The sequence below is a fragment of the Dendroctonus ponderosae genome, unplaced genomic scaffold (assembly GCF_020466585.1).
Source record: "Dendroctonus ponderosae isolate FM_Combo_2020 unplaced genomic scaffold, Dpon_F_20191213v2 Dpon_F_20191213_1, whole genome shotgun sequence".
NCBI classification, from domain to species: domain Eukaryota; kingdom Metazoa; phylum Arthropoda; class Insecta; order Coleoptera; family Curculionidae; genus Dendroctonus; species Dendroctonus ponderosae.
In genome coordinates, this window is record NW_026017110.1 from 1675007 (window position 1) to 1690170 (window position 15164).

At 38.8% G+C, this 15164-nt stretch overlaps 5 protein-coding genes across 8 annotated transcripts; 3 read left to right on the forward strand and 2 right to left on the reverse strand.

The window, feature by feature from the left end:
- Nucleotides 1-1805: 1805 nt before the first annotated feature.
- Nucleotides 1806-3172, forward strand: LOC109546353 (thioredoxin, mitochondrial; the record flags this gene model as incomplete). Its single annotated transcript, XM_019917273.2, is given in 4 exon segments — nucleotides 1806-2088; nucleotides 2245-2349; nucleotides 2471-2704; nucleotides 2772-3172. Coding segments are annotated over 2 exon segments (396 nt in total). The 3' UTR covers nucleotides 3080-3172.
- On the reverse strand, nucleotides 3151-9757 carry LOC109546350. 3 transcript variants are annotated; one of them, XM_019917267.2, is made up of 12 exons: nucleotides 9673-9757; nucleotides 5867-6096; nucleotides 5373-5702; nucleotides 5136-5319; nucleotides 4696-5074; nucleotides 4408-4639; nucleotides 4267-4352; nucleotides 4003-4211; nucleotides 3792-3945; nucleotides 3632-3729; nucleotides 3426-3572; nucleotides 3151-3304 (listed from the first exon to the last, which is right to left on the reverse strand). In XM_019917267.2, the coding sequence occupies exons 2-12, from the start codon at nucleotides 5990-5992 to the stop codon at nucleotides 3231-3233; spliced, it is 2019 nt and encodes a 672-aa protein (XP_019772826.1). In that variant the 5' UTR covers nucleotides 5993-6096; nucleotides 9673-9757; the 3' UTR covers nucleotides 3151-3230. The 3 variants fall into 3 exon arrangements, with proteins under 3 accessions (XP_019772826.1, XP_019772828.1, XP_019772827.1); XM_019917269.2 differs by having other exon boundaries at nucleotides 5867-6081; nucleotides 9673-9750; XM_019917268.2 differs by having other exon boundaries at nucleotides 5867-6133; nucleotides 9673-9749.
- Nucleotides 6295-9893, forward strand: LOC109546349 (ATP-dependent DNA helicase DDX11). Its single transcript, XM_019917265.2, has 13 exons — nucleotides 6295-6473; nucleotides 6765-6956; nucleotides 7010-7252; nucleotides 7316-7482; nucleotides 7533-7777; nucleotides 7830-8096; nucleotides 8158-8285; nucleotides 8339-8656; nucleotides 8713-8913; nucleotides 8966-9203; nucleotides 9254-9384; nucleotides 9438-9653; nucleotides 9711-9893. Exons 1-13 carry the CDS (start codon nucleotides 6327-6329, stop codon nucleotides 9741-9743), a joined length of 2526 nt encoding a protein of 841 aa, XP_019772824.2. The 5' UTR covers nucleotides 6295-6326; the 3' UTR covers nucleotides 9744-9893.
- On the reverse strand, nucleotides 9733-13536 carry LOC109546351 (tRNA pseudouridine(38/39) synthase). 2 transcript variants are annotated; one of them, XM_019917271.2, is made up of 11 exons: nucleotides 13211-13536; nucleotides 12279-13107; nucleotides 11388-12225; nucleotides 11209-11327; nucleotides 10953-11154; nucleotides 10692-10901; nucleotides 10490-10637; nucleotides 10289-10436; nucleotides 10087-10230; nucleotides 9890-10029; nucleotides 9733-9832 (listed from the first exon to the last, which is right to left on the reverse strand). In XM_019917271.2, exons 3-11 carry the CDS (start codon nucleotides 11460-11462, stop codon nucleotides 9750-9752), a joined length of 1269 nt encoding a protein of 422 aa, XP_019772830.1. In that variant the 5' UTR covers nucleotides 11463-12225; nucleotides 12279-13107; nucleotides 13211-13536; the 3' UTR covers nucleotides 9733-9749. The 2 variants fall into 2 exon arrangements, with proteins under 2 accessions (XP_019772830.1, XP_019772829.1); XM_019917270.2 differs by lacking the exons at nucleotides 9733-9832; nucleotides 9890-10029; nucleotides 10087-10230; ... (3 more) ...; nucleotides 10953-11154; nucleotides 11209-11327 and having other exon boundaries at nucleotides 11728-12225; nucleotides 13211-13346.
- A 76-nt stretch (nucleotides 13537-13612) lies between these two features.
- Nucleotides 13613-15053, forward strand: LOC109546352 (vacuolar protein-sorting-associated protein 36). The gene is made up of 4 exons (XM_019917272.2): nucleotides 13613-14251; nucleotides 14303-14525; nucleotides 14582-14739; nucleotides 14797-15053. Exons 1-4 carry the CDS (start codon nucleotides 13631-13633, stop codon nucleotides 14968-14970), a joined length of 1176 nt encoding a protein of 391 aa, XP_019772831.1. The 5' UTR covers nucleotides 13613-13630; the 3' UTR covers nucleotides 14971-15053.
- The last annotated feature ends 111 nt before the right edge of the window (nucleotides 15054-15164 follow it).

The following is a 15164-nucleotide window of genomic DNA, read 5'->3' on the forward strand; positions in this document are numbered from 1 at the left end:
GATACCCTCTAGGTGATAGTTCTTGATTACTTTTTGATAAATAATTCGTTCTTATTGCGAAATAGGAGCACTATTTATCAATCTCTAATAAAAGAAGTGAGGAAATTCTGTCTTTTTTAAAGACAAAAATTTTTGAGGCGAAATACCCAAAAAGAAGTTTGTAAAAAAATGAATCCACCTCAACAATATAGAACTTATCTACAACTTTTCTTAGTTGCGTTTCCAAAAAAATGCGATTTTTTTATTCAAAAAGTGCCTAAAGCTTTCCGTTTATATTATCGCACAATTAAACAGGCCTGAGAGGTCTAACGGTTCCTATACGAAAGCAGTTTCCCAAATATTAATTGGTATTCATATATTTTTTTTATCAAAACGTAACTCCAAGAATTCTTGAATTATAACGCGATTTCGGTACAACCTGACATGGAATTTTGAGTCTGTTTTTGAGTCAATTTGTTCCAAACTATACAGGGTGTTTTTATATTAGTGACCTTATGCGTACAAATAATGAAATTAATAAGCCAAGCCAATTTGATTTCTTTCAGATGGAACATTCTGTATGTTTGCAAAAATTCGATTATTTTCACGTATTTGTCGAAGGAAGATGTCACAAGGTTGGAGATTATGCAATTTTTCCAGCCAGTTCAATTTACTCTATAGTAAACTACTTAACAAAATGAACGTTACACATCCAAATTTCGTCCAACTTTGAAACTGGATAGAATCTGACTGCTTAAAGCGAATTGATTTCTGTTTGAAGCGTTTTTAGTGCATTTCCTCTTCAGTTAGTTTTTCGCGCTATTTTTCATGTGAAATTTCAATTTGGAAATCTGCTTTGTTTGTATAGAAAAACAACAAACAAGTTTAAGATTAGCCAGTTTTTCCGAAGTTTAGCTCACTTTTTTGGTCGGTTTTTGAAAATCGCTCGAGCTACAAAACTCGCTTTGATTCTACCGAATAGAGCATTTAAATGCGCTTTTTTCCGTGAAATATGTTAACTTATAAATATACATCATGTTCAAAAAAATGACGAAGTTCAAGATTGGTTGGTTTTTTGCTCGTACTGTGAGAACCGTTGTTTCTGCTCAATAGAACATTTAATTCCGCATTTTTCGCGTAAAATTTAAATTTAGAAGTGTGCTTTATTTGCTTAAAAAACCGCAAAATTGAAAAAACTTGAAACCCTCTTGCAGAACTCTCATATTAGTATTCAGATATTTTTAACATTTTCGAGTTACTTATGCTTTTAATGTTGGACGGTCCGCGGAAATTCGACAAATTTCCTTGCTTTCTATTTCTCTTGAAGCTAGAAATTTCAGCTCATGTCTCAATAGTAAAACACATTTCTTGCAATGCTTCAAAGAAAAAATGCCAATGACTATTCCGATACTTTAAACCGTTTACTACATCAAAAATTGTTCAAGAGGTCATCAACTATTGATGTTCTAGTTATGGAAAAAATAATCGAAAACAAGGAAAGCAATAAAAATCCCTCATATACAGGATGCTCTCTTTGAGCCGCTTTTTCATCATTCACAAGATTTTTGAATTTTAAATATATAAATATCAGATATAAATCCCTACACCAGGTGTAACACGGAAACGAAATGGGGATGTAGTTTTTAGGGGTTGAAAACGGTTTTTTACTAGCTGCGGCGAAACGTGACACTCTAGCGGAAACTTTCAATAGAAAAGTTGTAGATAATAAAAAATCAAAAACTTCTTTATTTAACAGTTTTTATATTTATTTATATATATTTTTTATAATATATAATTATAATTTATATATATATATTTATATACAGACATTTATATTTCGAAAGTGCCGCATTTTTTACTAAAACTACTTTAGTGTGCGTTAAAGAAAATTAAAAAAAGAAGTGAAACTCGGACAGACAAAGAAAGCACATGGGCGCCATCTCAGTTTAAAAGAAATCGACAACAGTGCAATAAAGTTATATAAATGACACTGACAATAGTGACAATGACACAAACCTTCAACACGTTATGCGTTTAGGAATTAAAGATAAAAGTAAAAGTATCATAGTTTTGTTTGTATTTTCAGTTTCCAGCGCTTGCAATAAAACCGTAAGTAATAAATCGATTTCCATTTTGTCCAGCTGGGCTCGACGTTCGATATTGAATAGAATGGCCACCATTGGAAACATTGGCTTTGGTCTTTTAATTTTATTGGTTCTTTGGATTATAACGATAATAGTGTTTGTTGTGGCCATTAAATTGCAGAGTAACATTGCATGGGTTGCGTTGGGCTTATCAACCGCCTTGACTGTAGTGCTGTTAACTATACCAACTGAAAAACACGTCAGCCTTCATGTACCGAACATTGTGGTAAGTTCAATGCCAACTTCTAATCCGTTCTACACCTCTGTTGCTTTATCAACTCGTACAAGGTTGTTTTAACGTAAAGTAAACTAGTAGTTCAATCACTTATCCAGGTAAATACTTTCAGGAGAAAGACTATATAATCATTTACAAGAAACTCATCCTTACTTTCCTGGTGGCCAGTCTCGTAGTTGGACTGTTGACCTTCTTTATCAGCTACTGCATCAAGCCAATTCGGCCGAAACTCTTTAACAGTTTCCATGAGAATTGACAATGCTGCTCAGAAGACATCAACGCTTACTGAGACTGACCAGAAACCTGTTCACCTCCAGCAGCGTGAATAGGATTATTAATATAAAAGGTAATAGAATGTTACTTCTCAATTTGACTATAACAAACTATAATAACTATAACAATTGAACCCTCAGGCAACGACGAGTTCCTGTCGAAAGTTATGAACTCTGAAAATCCAGTGATAGTGAACTTTCATGCGGAATGGTGCGAACCGTGTCACATCTTAACACCAAAAATGAAGGAGTTAATAGAGCCAATGAGTAACATAGACTTAGCAATAGTTGATGTAGAAAATCATGCAGAACTAGTGCACACTTTTGAAGTGAAGGCAGTGCCTGCGGTAATAGCAGTGCGAAACGGACTTGTAGTGGATAAGTTTATCGGATTGGTTGACGCCACGATGATCGAGAACTTGATTACGAAACTGGGACAAAAATTATAGTGTAATTAACGGGGAGTGATTTTTAGTGCCATTGATCGGACAGACTTTTTGCCAAGAAATGTATAAATAAATGTGTTCATAGTTCTCTTTTAATAACGTATAAGAAGACGAATATCCTAATATAACAAACAACTATTAAGCAAGACTTAATTCAAAAATCCTTGTTGAAGTCCTTATCGGAGACATTGGGCAACTCTTCAGTTTGATGTAGTTCAGATACTTCAACTAAAAAATAATAGTTCTCTACTGCCCGTGTACAAAACACGGATCGCAATTCGATAAAGGGCAGTTGCATCACCGCCTGCACCTGAACCGTCCCTATAAAGTAATACATAAGTTCACTTACATGTTCCTTCAGTTTTCAGAATTTTTTCTATTTCCTTGTATCGAGTGAATACTAGCACATACTTTTCGCTCAATTCAAAGTTATTGAATTTCATTTGATATAGCACTTTCTGGATGATGTCATGATTAAGAAACTTCCTCCACTCGACTGAAAAATATTTTCACTTTTCTAGTTTAACCAAATTTTGCAGCAACAATGTCCCTTACTTTGACTATTTTCATCTTCATCAAGTGACTTCAAGTTCTCCAAGGTTCTAAATACAAAGTCAATTTCCAGCTTATAAAACAGGGAAAGACATCCACACCTAAAACAGTAAATCACACTTCTTAGTTGCAATAATCCGAGCCTAATCAGCAAGTAACTCACACATTATCCCCAGTTTCGTGATGTATCCAATGTGATGTCTTAAACGTAACATAAATAAAGTCTAACATGTTATAACAAACGTCCAACGAAACGTGGTCACTACTCAGCAAGTAGTTTTGCAACAAAATTGCCAATACACAAAAACAGCATGAATCTAAAAAAATGTACTGATTAACACCAGAAGTATTTACTTACCCACTGAGAAACGCACTTTCAGTAAAATACAATACGCCCCTAGATGTAGCTTTCAGCATCTCATTGCTGGCGTTTTTCCTGAACAAATATTGTACAACAATCTTATAACGGGAACAGATCTTTAACAAAAACATTATTCGCTTAATAACCTCGGGTTTGGGCCTGGCAAATATAATCTGTTTGAAAATTTTGCAAAATAACTCCATGCACTGGTTGTTTGCAGTACTAAAACAAACAGCTTTCCAATTTTTCAACCATTTGGTTGCATAACAAATCCAACCTGTCTGGCTCATTATCCAACCGCGCAATACTTTCAAGAAAATTTAATGTAGACATCAGAAAATCGGTGGCTTGATGAGCAAGTCTCTGAAAACTGGATGTTCTTAATATCGGAATTACAAACCGCCGAAAATTTGCTTACATATTTTCCAATGTTGCTTGTAAGCGACAGCAATAGTCGCAACACATAGTAATCATTCAGTACCGTACAATTTCTATGTGGAATCATTTGAGCAAAATCCTTTAGGCTCTCTAGCAACTGAAGGGGAGAATTTTTGCAGACAAAGTCACAAACCAACGGACAGTACAACATCAAATGAGCCATTATGGTTAACGTCTTACTTGCTTGGCTGCCCAAATATCCTTTACGTGAACTGCGAGAGACAACTTATATCAGTTCACAGGGGAATTTTGCAAGAATCCTCCCAACCTTTCTATGCTCAACAGCGATACGGCATCTAATTGCTGGATATCTTCGGTCTTCATATGCAATCCATACTCGGCGACAAACTCACTTAGATCTTTCAACAATATCAAAGTAACGCAGAATACCTTCTGAGTGGCTTCAAGACAATCTGGACTGTTCAAATGTTCCAAGTTACTGTTTACCAGCTTGAAAACATCCGGATAAAGGTGTTCTGTGGTAATGTTGTTGTTATCCATGGGTGAACACAGGTGATTGAAATTGGGCTGCCTTTGCAGGTATGGGATGGTATTGAGGCTTGATCTGTGGCACACCTCTGTGATCGTGTGAATTTCACAACAAGTCCCTGTGATGGCATCAACGGGCAACGACTTCAGAGGGTAAACTGTAAGAGTTGAAATTTAATTCCGGATGTATATTTTACTTTAAAAGTGCCTGGCCCTTACTCTGCTCCACAATAGGCTCTTTATACACTGCACGATGGCTATTCTGATATGACTCTTCTGGTTTAGAACTGCAATTTAAGGGCTTGACTGCAACTGGCGGGGGTACTTGTGAGCTATTGAACGTTTCCACATTGATCCTTCTAATTTCAGCCAACTGCTGTCTCAAGTTCGCGATTTCTAAATTCTGCAAATAATAGGCTTTACATCGTTGGCCCCAAACTAAGTTAGCTGTCTTACTTTGAATTCTAAATCACTTGTTATGGACTTTACTTCCTTCTGGGCACTGTAAAACTTTTGACGCCAATCATTCGTGGTTCGCTGATGTTCGGCTTTAATAGTTGAAGCCGTTTCCCGTATCCTACTCCTCAAAATTAGGATCTCACCCTCTTTTTCTTCGTTTTTCTGTTTGAGGTTCTTCACTTCCACCTCAAGCTCCTTCAAGGACCACTTGTTGCTGGTGGAGGGGACATTGTGCACCTGTGTTGAAGCAAGGAAGGCCCCTGGGATTTTGAATTCGTTGTAAGTTGACGAGACACTTGAATCGTGTGACTGTGATGGTACATCGTTCTGGAAAATTTTAACACTGATCAATCGACTTTGGTGCCAGTAGGAAAATGGTATGGGTTTTGCCTGGTAAAGACTGTAGGACGTGCGTTAATCAATTTCCAAATAGCACTGCACATTAAATAAAGCTGTAGGTAACGTTTGAAGAGCAAATTTTAAAGTTTCACCTGTGTAGCCTGCTCGAAACATTTCTCAAGTGCCTCTGGATCCAAATCGTCTTCCCATAGGTCTTCGTCCTCCAGCCTGGGTTTCTTGCCACTTATTGCTCGATAACTTCCATTTCTTTTGGTCATATTTTTTGTTTGAAAATCCAATGTTTATCAATCACTCGGTTGTCAGAAACCGATATCGATGCTGCCGGCTTTCCTGAGTTTGAGGAAAACTACTTAAGTTAGAGCTGAAACGGTTCTAATATGAGCCACTTCATTGCGAGACTAGATCATTGAAAAATAATTTCAACTAATTAAACTGACAAAAATTGAGAAATTATTAAATTAGTTATAAAGTTTTGCCTGCTCTGACTTGGCAACTCTGCTGCTATGTCAACCATAGAAAAAGACAAGGCAACATAACCTGGCGTAGAGTGAAAATTCAGGTTAACATAAACACATTCAAACAGTTTGAAAAATGGATAGTGTTTCGAAACCTTTGGAAGTTCCTGAAGAATTTCCATTCCCCTTTGCTCCATATGACATTCAGTTGGAGTTTATGCAAAAGTTGTACAAAGTGCTGGATCAAGGACAATTGGGAATCTTTGAAAGCCCCACTGGAACAGTAAGTTGTTCATATTCGAGGGTTTAAACCGGTGAACGATAAATATGAACTCAGAAAATTGAGCTTATGTGACGAGTACTCGATGACTAAAACCCCTTTAACACCTGCCAAAGACCTGTGAATGCTTTCTAGGATTGGCAAGTTCAGTTTAAAAAAAAAACAAAAATGTGATTAGTTCTATAGTTATTTTACCGCCTTCTGTAAAGCAAACTGCAGATTATCTAACAGCAAAATGCAGCCCTTAATTTACACTAGTTTAACGTGAATTTACACCCGATCTTGTCATATTAGGGAAAATCTCTAAGTATAATTTGCGGTGCAATAAAATGGCTCAAAGACTTCAACAATAACTCGAAACAAACACTGTCCGCTCATATTGAGGCGTTGGAGCAGGAAAAGCAAAATTATGCCAGTGAGGAAAAGGACTGGTTCAACGCCCAGTCTAAAGGCATTGAAATAACCAGAATATTAAATGGTCTGAAGGTATTTACTGCTTAATGTGAGTTGTATCGCAGTGGTTGCATGAAAATTTCTAGATTGAGCAAAAGCAGCAAATCGACTACGAGCAAAAAATTGAAAAAATCAGGAACGAAAACAGCAAGAAAAAAACCAAATTCTTCAAAAAATCTAACAAAGAAACACCAGCCATTCCGGAGGAAGCAAATCAAGACAATGCAGAAATTGAAGACGAAGACATTCTGCTGAATGAAGACACGCCAGTAGAAAACGATGAAGATGATGAAGACTCAGATGTAAATGCGACCTTTCAGCCCACACAGGTGAATGTTTATACAAAACTTTGAACTGCGCTACAAAACAAGCCATTATTCTTCTTATTCCAGATTATAATAGCCAGTCGCACCCATTCACAACTATCCCAGTTTATTGGCGAAATAAAAAAATCAACATTTCAAGACGATATTCGGGTGGTCTCACTAGCCTCCAGGCAAAACTACTGCATTAACCCAACCGTTAAAAAGTTAAACAGTATGCCGCTGATAAACGAAAAGTAAGATTCTCATATACGAAACAATCGAAACTGTTTGCTTATCCTGTTAGGTGTTTGGATATGCAAAAAAAGGGCCAAACAAAATCAAAAGACTGCGATGGAAAGGTGTTGAAGAGGCAAAAGAATTCAAATTGCCAATGTCCGTATTACAAACAATCCAATATAGAAGATCTACGGGATTTTGCACTCAATCAAGTGCACGACATTGAAGACTTGGTGCAAGTGGGCAAAGAGATCAACGCCTGCCCTTACTATGCGAGCCGCAAGGCTGCTGAGGATGCTGAAGTGATTTTCGGTAAAGTTCCGCAAACATTCAGTCAACCTTTGCTTAGAGGCACATTTTTCAGTACCTTATAACACTTTACTACATAAATCCACCAGAGAAGCCAACGGGGTTAAGCTAAAAAACAACATAGTCATCATTGATGAAGCTCATAATCTACTGGAAGCTTTGGCTCAAATGCACGGATCAGAACTAACTTATCCTCAGCTCTACTATTCCTATCACAGCCTCAGATGCTACAAAGAAAGATACAACATGATGTTTTCCACAGTAACTTTGCGGTCTTTAAATCAGCTAATCTTCGTGGTAAAAAAGTTAACGGCGTTATTTGGTAAGGGTGTTTACCTAACTAGTGGATATCCAGTAGACTTTGATTAGCAAACTGTTCCCAGAAACGGACTTTAAGGACGAATCAACCAACATTTCCACTCTGCAGAGTTTTGTGTTGGCCGCAGGCATCGACCAATATAATTTTTTCAACTTGATAAAATTCTGCAAAGCTTCAAGACTTCCCCAGAAGGTTGGTCGGCTGTTCATTCTTCTGGTAAAAAAATGTTGCTTTGATATTTTCAGGTGAGATCATATTCATTAAAATATCCCACTAGCGAGGAGCAAATAAAAAAAGAGCCGCCGAAAAAGGGTGTAAGGGACTTCCTGGCCTCTATAGGAAATAAGAAACCTGTGGAACAAAAACCGGTGGAAGCCCCAAAATTTACAGTTCCAATCAACCCCCTTTTAGCGGTGATTTCCTTCTTAGAGTCGCTAATGTACAGTTACGATGATGGCCGGATTTTGATAACAAACAGCCCCGACAAGCAGAACTGCAAACTGCAATTTCTACTGTTAAATCCTGCGGGAAGTTTTAGTGACATAGTCAAAGACGCCCGATCTGTAGGTAGTTTGATTGGATGCGAATCCAATAGGGCCTTAGATGGACTAATTTCCAGGTGGTTGTGGCTGGTGGAACCATGAAACCCAACGCGGAATTTCGTGATAGATTATTTATCGGCGCTGGTGCCTCAGCAGCGAGGATTGTTGAATTTTCATGCGACCACATTATTCCACCTGAAAATATCCTGCCCATTGCCGTCACTAAAGGTCTCAACAACGAAAAATTGCTCTTCAATTTCACTAACAGAATGTCAATGGTACGTTTATGACCAAAACAACTCAAAAAGCCCACTGTTTTTCCATTCATAGGGCAATTGCTTGAAAGATATCCTGAAACGTGCGTGTGAAACCGTTAAAGGTGGGATCGTGGTCTTTTTCCCTTCGTACAACTACGAAAACTGGTTTTTCGAGCACGTGAAAGCCCTGGATTTTGGAAGAACGCTATTTCGGGAACCGCAGAAAGCTGCATCAGTGGATGAAGTATTAGAGAAATACGGCGCAACGATTCGAAAGTCGAAAATTGGCGCTATTTTGTTTAGTGTAGTTGGTAGGTGAAAAATAATATTCAGGGCGTGTTAAGGAACAAGAAATGTTTAGGTGGCAAGCTCAGTGAAGGCCTAAATTTCAGCGACGATCTAGGCAGATGTGTAATTGTTGTGGGCTTGCCTTACGCCAATATCACCTCTCCAGACTTGAAGGAAAAAATGGCCTTTCTGGATAAAAAAGAGGTGAATTTTTCATGACACTAAGCTTCACAGTGAGACGCATCGACACCTTCCAGGGCCACGGAATGGGTCAGCAATTTTATGAAAACTTATGCATGAAAGCGGTGAACCAATGCATTGGAAGGGCAGTCAGACATAGAAACGATTACGCAACTGTGCTTTTGCTGGATGAACGGTATGGACGACCAAACACTCACAGGGCCCTGCCAGACTGGATCAAAAGGTCTCTGCAGGTGCGGGGAGGCAGTGAAGCTTTTGATCTAATAATTCAGGTAATTAAATGAGACTTACTGTTCTGTTAGCCATCAGCATTTTCGTTTGCGTTTCAGTTCTTCAAAGGAAAAGAAAACATTCAAGTCTGAGAAAGTTTATTGGTTTGAATCTTCCTGGTTGGGCATTATTTCTATGCGTTTTCGCTTGGAGTAGTGCTTAATTTTGTGTTCCAAACTCTCTAAAATGTATTTTTATTTGTGTTTGGCTAGGTTTCATTACAAAACAATTTCCTTACCACATTTTTGCCTTTTTATGACTTCAGTGTAGTGTTTTGCCTTTACTCCGCCTATTAAGCTTTCACTTAAACACCTTATTTCTTGCGGTTCTTCTAAGTGTCCATATAGGCTCTTTATTATGTCTTTCGCCATTACACTTCTAAAATAAATCAAGAGTTTAGAGCATATTGAGAATACTGCGCTAATGAGAACTGACTGTATTTCTGCTAACGTCCATATCTGTTGCAGCTTTTCCACCACACATTTAAGACTGTCTTGGCTCACTTGCCATTCCACATCCTCATACTGACAAAAAAATAGATTTAACGGAATCTCACTGGCCATATTGTAGTCAGGTTTTCTAAAATCGAGTTTAGATAAAGGCTTAAAGAATTTTGCTTGAAATGGCATCTATATACCTTGGATTTTTCGCAACATCCAGTAGTTCTGGTATTAATGACGGTTTTTCTCTATTGGTCCCAATCAGGAACAAAATACCCATAATGTAACGAATCTGATGCCATATAAAAGCATTGCCTTTGATGGTGGCTATGTAAATGGAATATTCTGGAAATTGCTAGTTATTATCTATGCATTGGTGGGTTATTATGAAGCATTACCGCTGCGCATATCACTCGCATCCCAAGGTGTAATGGTGAAATCAAATATCTTCCTAATAAACTGAACAACGCCGTTCCCTACGTCCATTTTTGCAAAGTTTCTAAAGTCATGACTGCCTATGAGATGTGTGGATGCCTCAATCATCTTCTGCAAGTTCATACATGTTTGCAAAACCCACCAAAACCAACCGGACTTACTTACATCAATATCCAGCTTTCCTTTTGGAAAATAATACTTGTAAGTCCTAGAAGTGCAATTGAATCTAGCGCTAAAATTATCTTCAACGGGGGCCCAGGCAACGCATTGAATATTAGCAGGCAGGACTCGGTTCAGAACCCTGCAATAGTCGATTTCTTTGCTTAGATCATTGTCTTCGCCGGCCAGTTTGCTCCGGACATCAATTGAGATCACCTAAAAAGGATGGATTTTTTTTAAACACATCGATGTTTTCCATACACACACCTGTCCAAAAGAGCTGACGCCTTTATCAGTTCGCCCACATCTATGATAGTTAGACGAGGTCCTCTCTTTGATCAAGCAGGTTTTAGTTAAGGCTTGAAATAAATGGAATTCTACGGTGTTGGAAGAGTCTTCCTGGACGGCGAAGCCTTGATAATCCCATCCCAAATAGTAGAGGTGAAGAAGAATATGTCTGAACCTACACCTAGAAGGAAAAAACGCTTAAGGTTGAGCAGCAATAGAACAGGATGAAAGGTACCTGGAAAAGTCGAATTGGCTGATATGTGAACTCAACTTGGTCGAATGGGTGGCTTTGTTGATTATATTTTGCAACTGGATGTTATGGGCCTCTGTTGAGCGAATCCTTGCGATCAGTTCCTATTAAAATAAGAGTAAGGTAAAGGATGTTGGTGATTTAACAAGAAATGTCCATTGCACCTCTTTGGTCAGCTTTTGCAAATCTTCTACAGCGGTACTTCGATTAGTTTTCTTTATTTTCACTGTGCAATTCATGACTGGCTAACTGCAATTTTGCAATACTGTAAACAGTTTGCTCAATAACAATTAAAGTCTAAACAAATTGTTTGAAGTTTTGTAAATATTGACCATTAGCAACAATATGGGGTTAGAATCTCAGATTGCATATGGTTCGAATTTGGCACATATCGTCATTACGTCACGAGTTGATAGTGACGCTTCCAGAAGCTAAGTTGACTATTTTCAGGTAAACGGGAAATTTACGCATTTTTCCACACGTCGTCTAACAGGAAAAATATAGTTAATTTAACTTAGCTTTAGTACGTTTTGTTTACAAAAACTATAAAAGGCAGAATATTTGCATTTTAAAAATATCATGCTGGACTCAGCTCAGATGGAAAATCAGCATTGTCTTCTGAACTGTTCGGATGAACTGTTGAAATATGCTGATCCAAATAATTCAAATCCGCAAAAGTATCTGAACACCAGGAACACTTGATTTCGGTGTGAAGTCTAGCGTGCGAAGTCAGAGCCACTACGGTTGTAAATCCCTTGCCACATGTATCACAAACAACAGTATTTTCTTCCTCAACGTGATGAGCAGTCTTCAGATGCCCCCTTAAAGAGACACGCTGTCGGAAACTCTTTCCACAGAACTCGCAGCGATATGGAGTCTCATTTGTGTGCTGTCTGAGATGCGTTCGCAAGGCGTGCTTGCCCGAATATCCTTTGCCGCAGTATTCGCAAATATGAGGCCGCATCTTCATGTGCTTCATACTGATGTGCTTCGCCATGTACCCTACAATGGAACGACTATAAATCCCAAATCATCTAAATGCGAAAAACCCTTACCTTTGGAAAAGAAGCATTTGCCGCACATTTCACACTTGTAGTTGCGCTCTTTTATGTGATCCTTGCGTTGGTGGTAAAACAGCTTTGTGTTGGTTCGGAACGATCGCCCACAATCTTCGCAAACGCTCACATTTGTCTGATGGTAGTACTTAGTGTGCAACTTTAACCTGGCAGGGTTTTCGCAACTGATTCCGCACAGCTCACACATAACAGGGGCGTGTTCATGTAGTGCTAAGTGTTTCTTAAAATACCCTTTCTTCACCTGCTTATTGCAAATGGGACACACTGAATGCTGATGTGTGGACATGTGGTTTTTATAGTGGATTTTGTTGGTAAAATGCATCTGGCAAATGCTGCAAATCATTTTCAAAGGCGTCTTCGCCTTTGGCTTGGCAACTAAGGGGGGACTTGCTTCTCTAGTTGCGTTGTTTTGCACTGTTTCCCGGAGTTTTCTTTTTTCTTCCAGTATAAACTCTGGTTTTTCTAGATGCATCTCTTCACTTGGCGCTTGTTGAGTTTTACTAGCAATGGGACTACTTGCAGGGGACGTCACTGTTCCCATGCTTTCTTCAATGCAATCAGCATTCAAGTCTTCACTGTGACTAGTTTGATTAGACTCAAATATGTCGCTTAATGGTTGCGTAGGAGGGCTATGTTTAAGTGCCTCTGGAGGAGCGGCAGGAGCAGGACTCGTAGTATTCTTTGAACGTCTAACCAAAGACAGTAATTGGTGGGATCGTATGATTCTTCGTCTAAATAAAAACGCAGTTTTCACTTCCTTGGCACATTTCAAACACGACACTTTTGGAAACGTATCAGTTGGCTTGATCTAAAATTATATCAATATTGAATGTATTCCTGAATGTGAGTGAACAGGATTAAAAGCTTGAGGCATTGGCCAGTTTAGAAAAGTTTGCCAAAGCAGCTCTCACCCTTATAGAGGTCAGGATTTCAATCATCCTGGCGAAATCTCCGGTGAAAATGCTGATTTTGCCCACAGCATGATTGAGGCAGAGCCTACAGGTCTCCAATTGGTCTTGATTACTTAGTTCACTCATTGTTGTGTTTTCACATAAACAACACTAAAAGGTGAGGTTAGTGAACTGGTGTCAGCTCTTCCAGAACGAATTAATACCCAATAGATACATGCAGAGTGTACAGTTCAGTGCAGTGGTTCTTGTTAGCAACTAAAAAAAGTTAAGTTAATAAAATTAGCAGGAAAATACGCTTTGTGCGAATGTAGGTTAGACTGTGATCCAGACATTAATTTATGGTTATGTCCACAGACTACAAAGGCTAATCAGTAATTGATATGTTATTATTGTTATTCAGCTAGTTTTGCGTTAGTTGCCATGAATAGATTGGTATATGGGAGTCCTGCTTTATCGGACAACGAAACTGTGCTCATTCGCGAGAGGAACGTGACCCTTTTTGATGGATTCGATGAAAGCAGATTCCAAGAGGGCGAAATACTGATCACTACACATAGATTGTTATGGGGCCGCCCTGAGGCGATGGCAAGGGGACAGAAGTGCCTCACCTTCATGTTCGCACAGGTTACTGACGTGGAGGAGGAACCGCCGTACCACTACGAGAGGCATCGCAAAGTTGTGGTTTACCTGGATTTTTTCCCTGATCCTAATGCTGACAGAGCCATACCGGAAAGCATGTTCAACTTCATCAAGTTGTGCTTCAACGAAGGCTTCAGCAGCGATGTGATTGGCAACATCCAGAGACAAATGCTATATTGGCAAAACTACATTCCGCCACAAATCCCAGATAATCAGCCCTCAAGCAACCAGTTGCGGCAGATTGAGCTGCGTACGGGCATTGTGGGGATTGAAAGGGGCCTGCAAGCGAAGCAGAGCTTGTTGGATGGAACTCTAACATTGGCGTTTAAAGACTTGACCAAACTGATGTGCATGGCTGGAGACATGGTGAGACTGTCTAAGGTGATTTCCAAAAAAATAAAGGTAAGCGTGCAGTTGTGTAGCTGAGCCGCTAGGTAAATGTGCTTATCCCAGGATAGGCAGGGCGATATTACCGAAGATGAGACAGTGCGCTTTAAATCCTACCTCCTAAGTCTAGGTATAGACGATCCTGTGACCAGGGACGCATACAAATCTAATAACCAGTACTACAAGGGATTGGCTAAGGAAATTTGCGAATTCATTATAACCCATATAGAGGAAATGGGAGGCATGATGGCTCTGCCTGATGTCTATTGCAGAGTAAACCGAGCCAGAGGTAAAAACTCCAGTTGAACTATTCAGTTCACAAGTGGTATCAAAGTCTTTTTTAAGGACTAGAACTTGTATCACCTGAAGACGTGTTAAATGCCTGCAAACTAATGGAACAATTGGGTATGCCGTTGAAGTTGTTCCAGTTCAGCTCCGGAGTGATGGTGCTTCAACTGTGCAATTTAGATGGTGAAAGCATTGCTGAAGCAACAGCAGTTTTGGTAAGTTTCGTAGTGATGTAAACACGCACTGGCAATAAAGAATGCTACTATTCTCAGGTGGAAGACTGCGGTTCTCTTAGTGCAGAGGAACTTTCCCAAAAACTAGGCATTTCCGTGATTTTGGCAAAAGAACGCCTCCTAGTTGCGGAAAAGCATGGGAAAACTTGCCGCGATGATGCAATAGAAGGTCTAAGATTCTACCCCAATCTGTTTCTAACTAAGGATCAGTAAACTTTGTTGAAAATTGTATCTATAATTATTACCATACATGTTTAACATTAGATAAGTTCTATATATAAGTTTTTACAAACTTCTTTTTGGGTATTTCGTCTCAAAAATTTTTGTCTTTAAAAAAGACAGAATTTCCTCACGTCTTTTATTCCAGATTGATAAATAGTGCTCCTATTTCGCAATAAGAACGAATT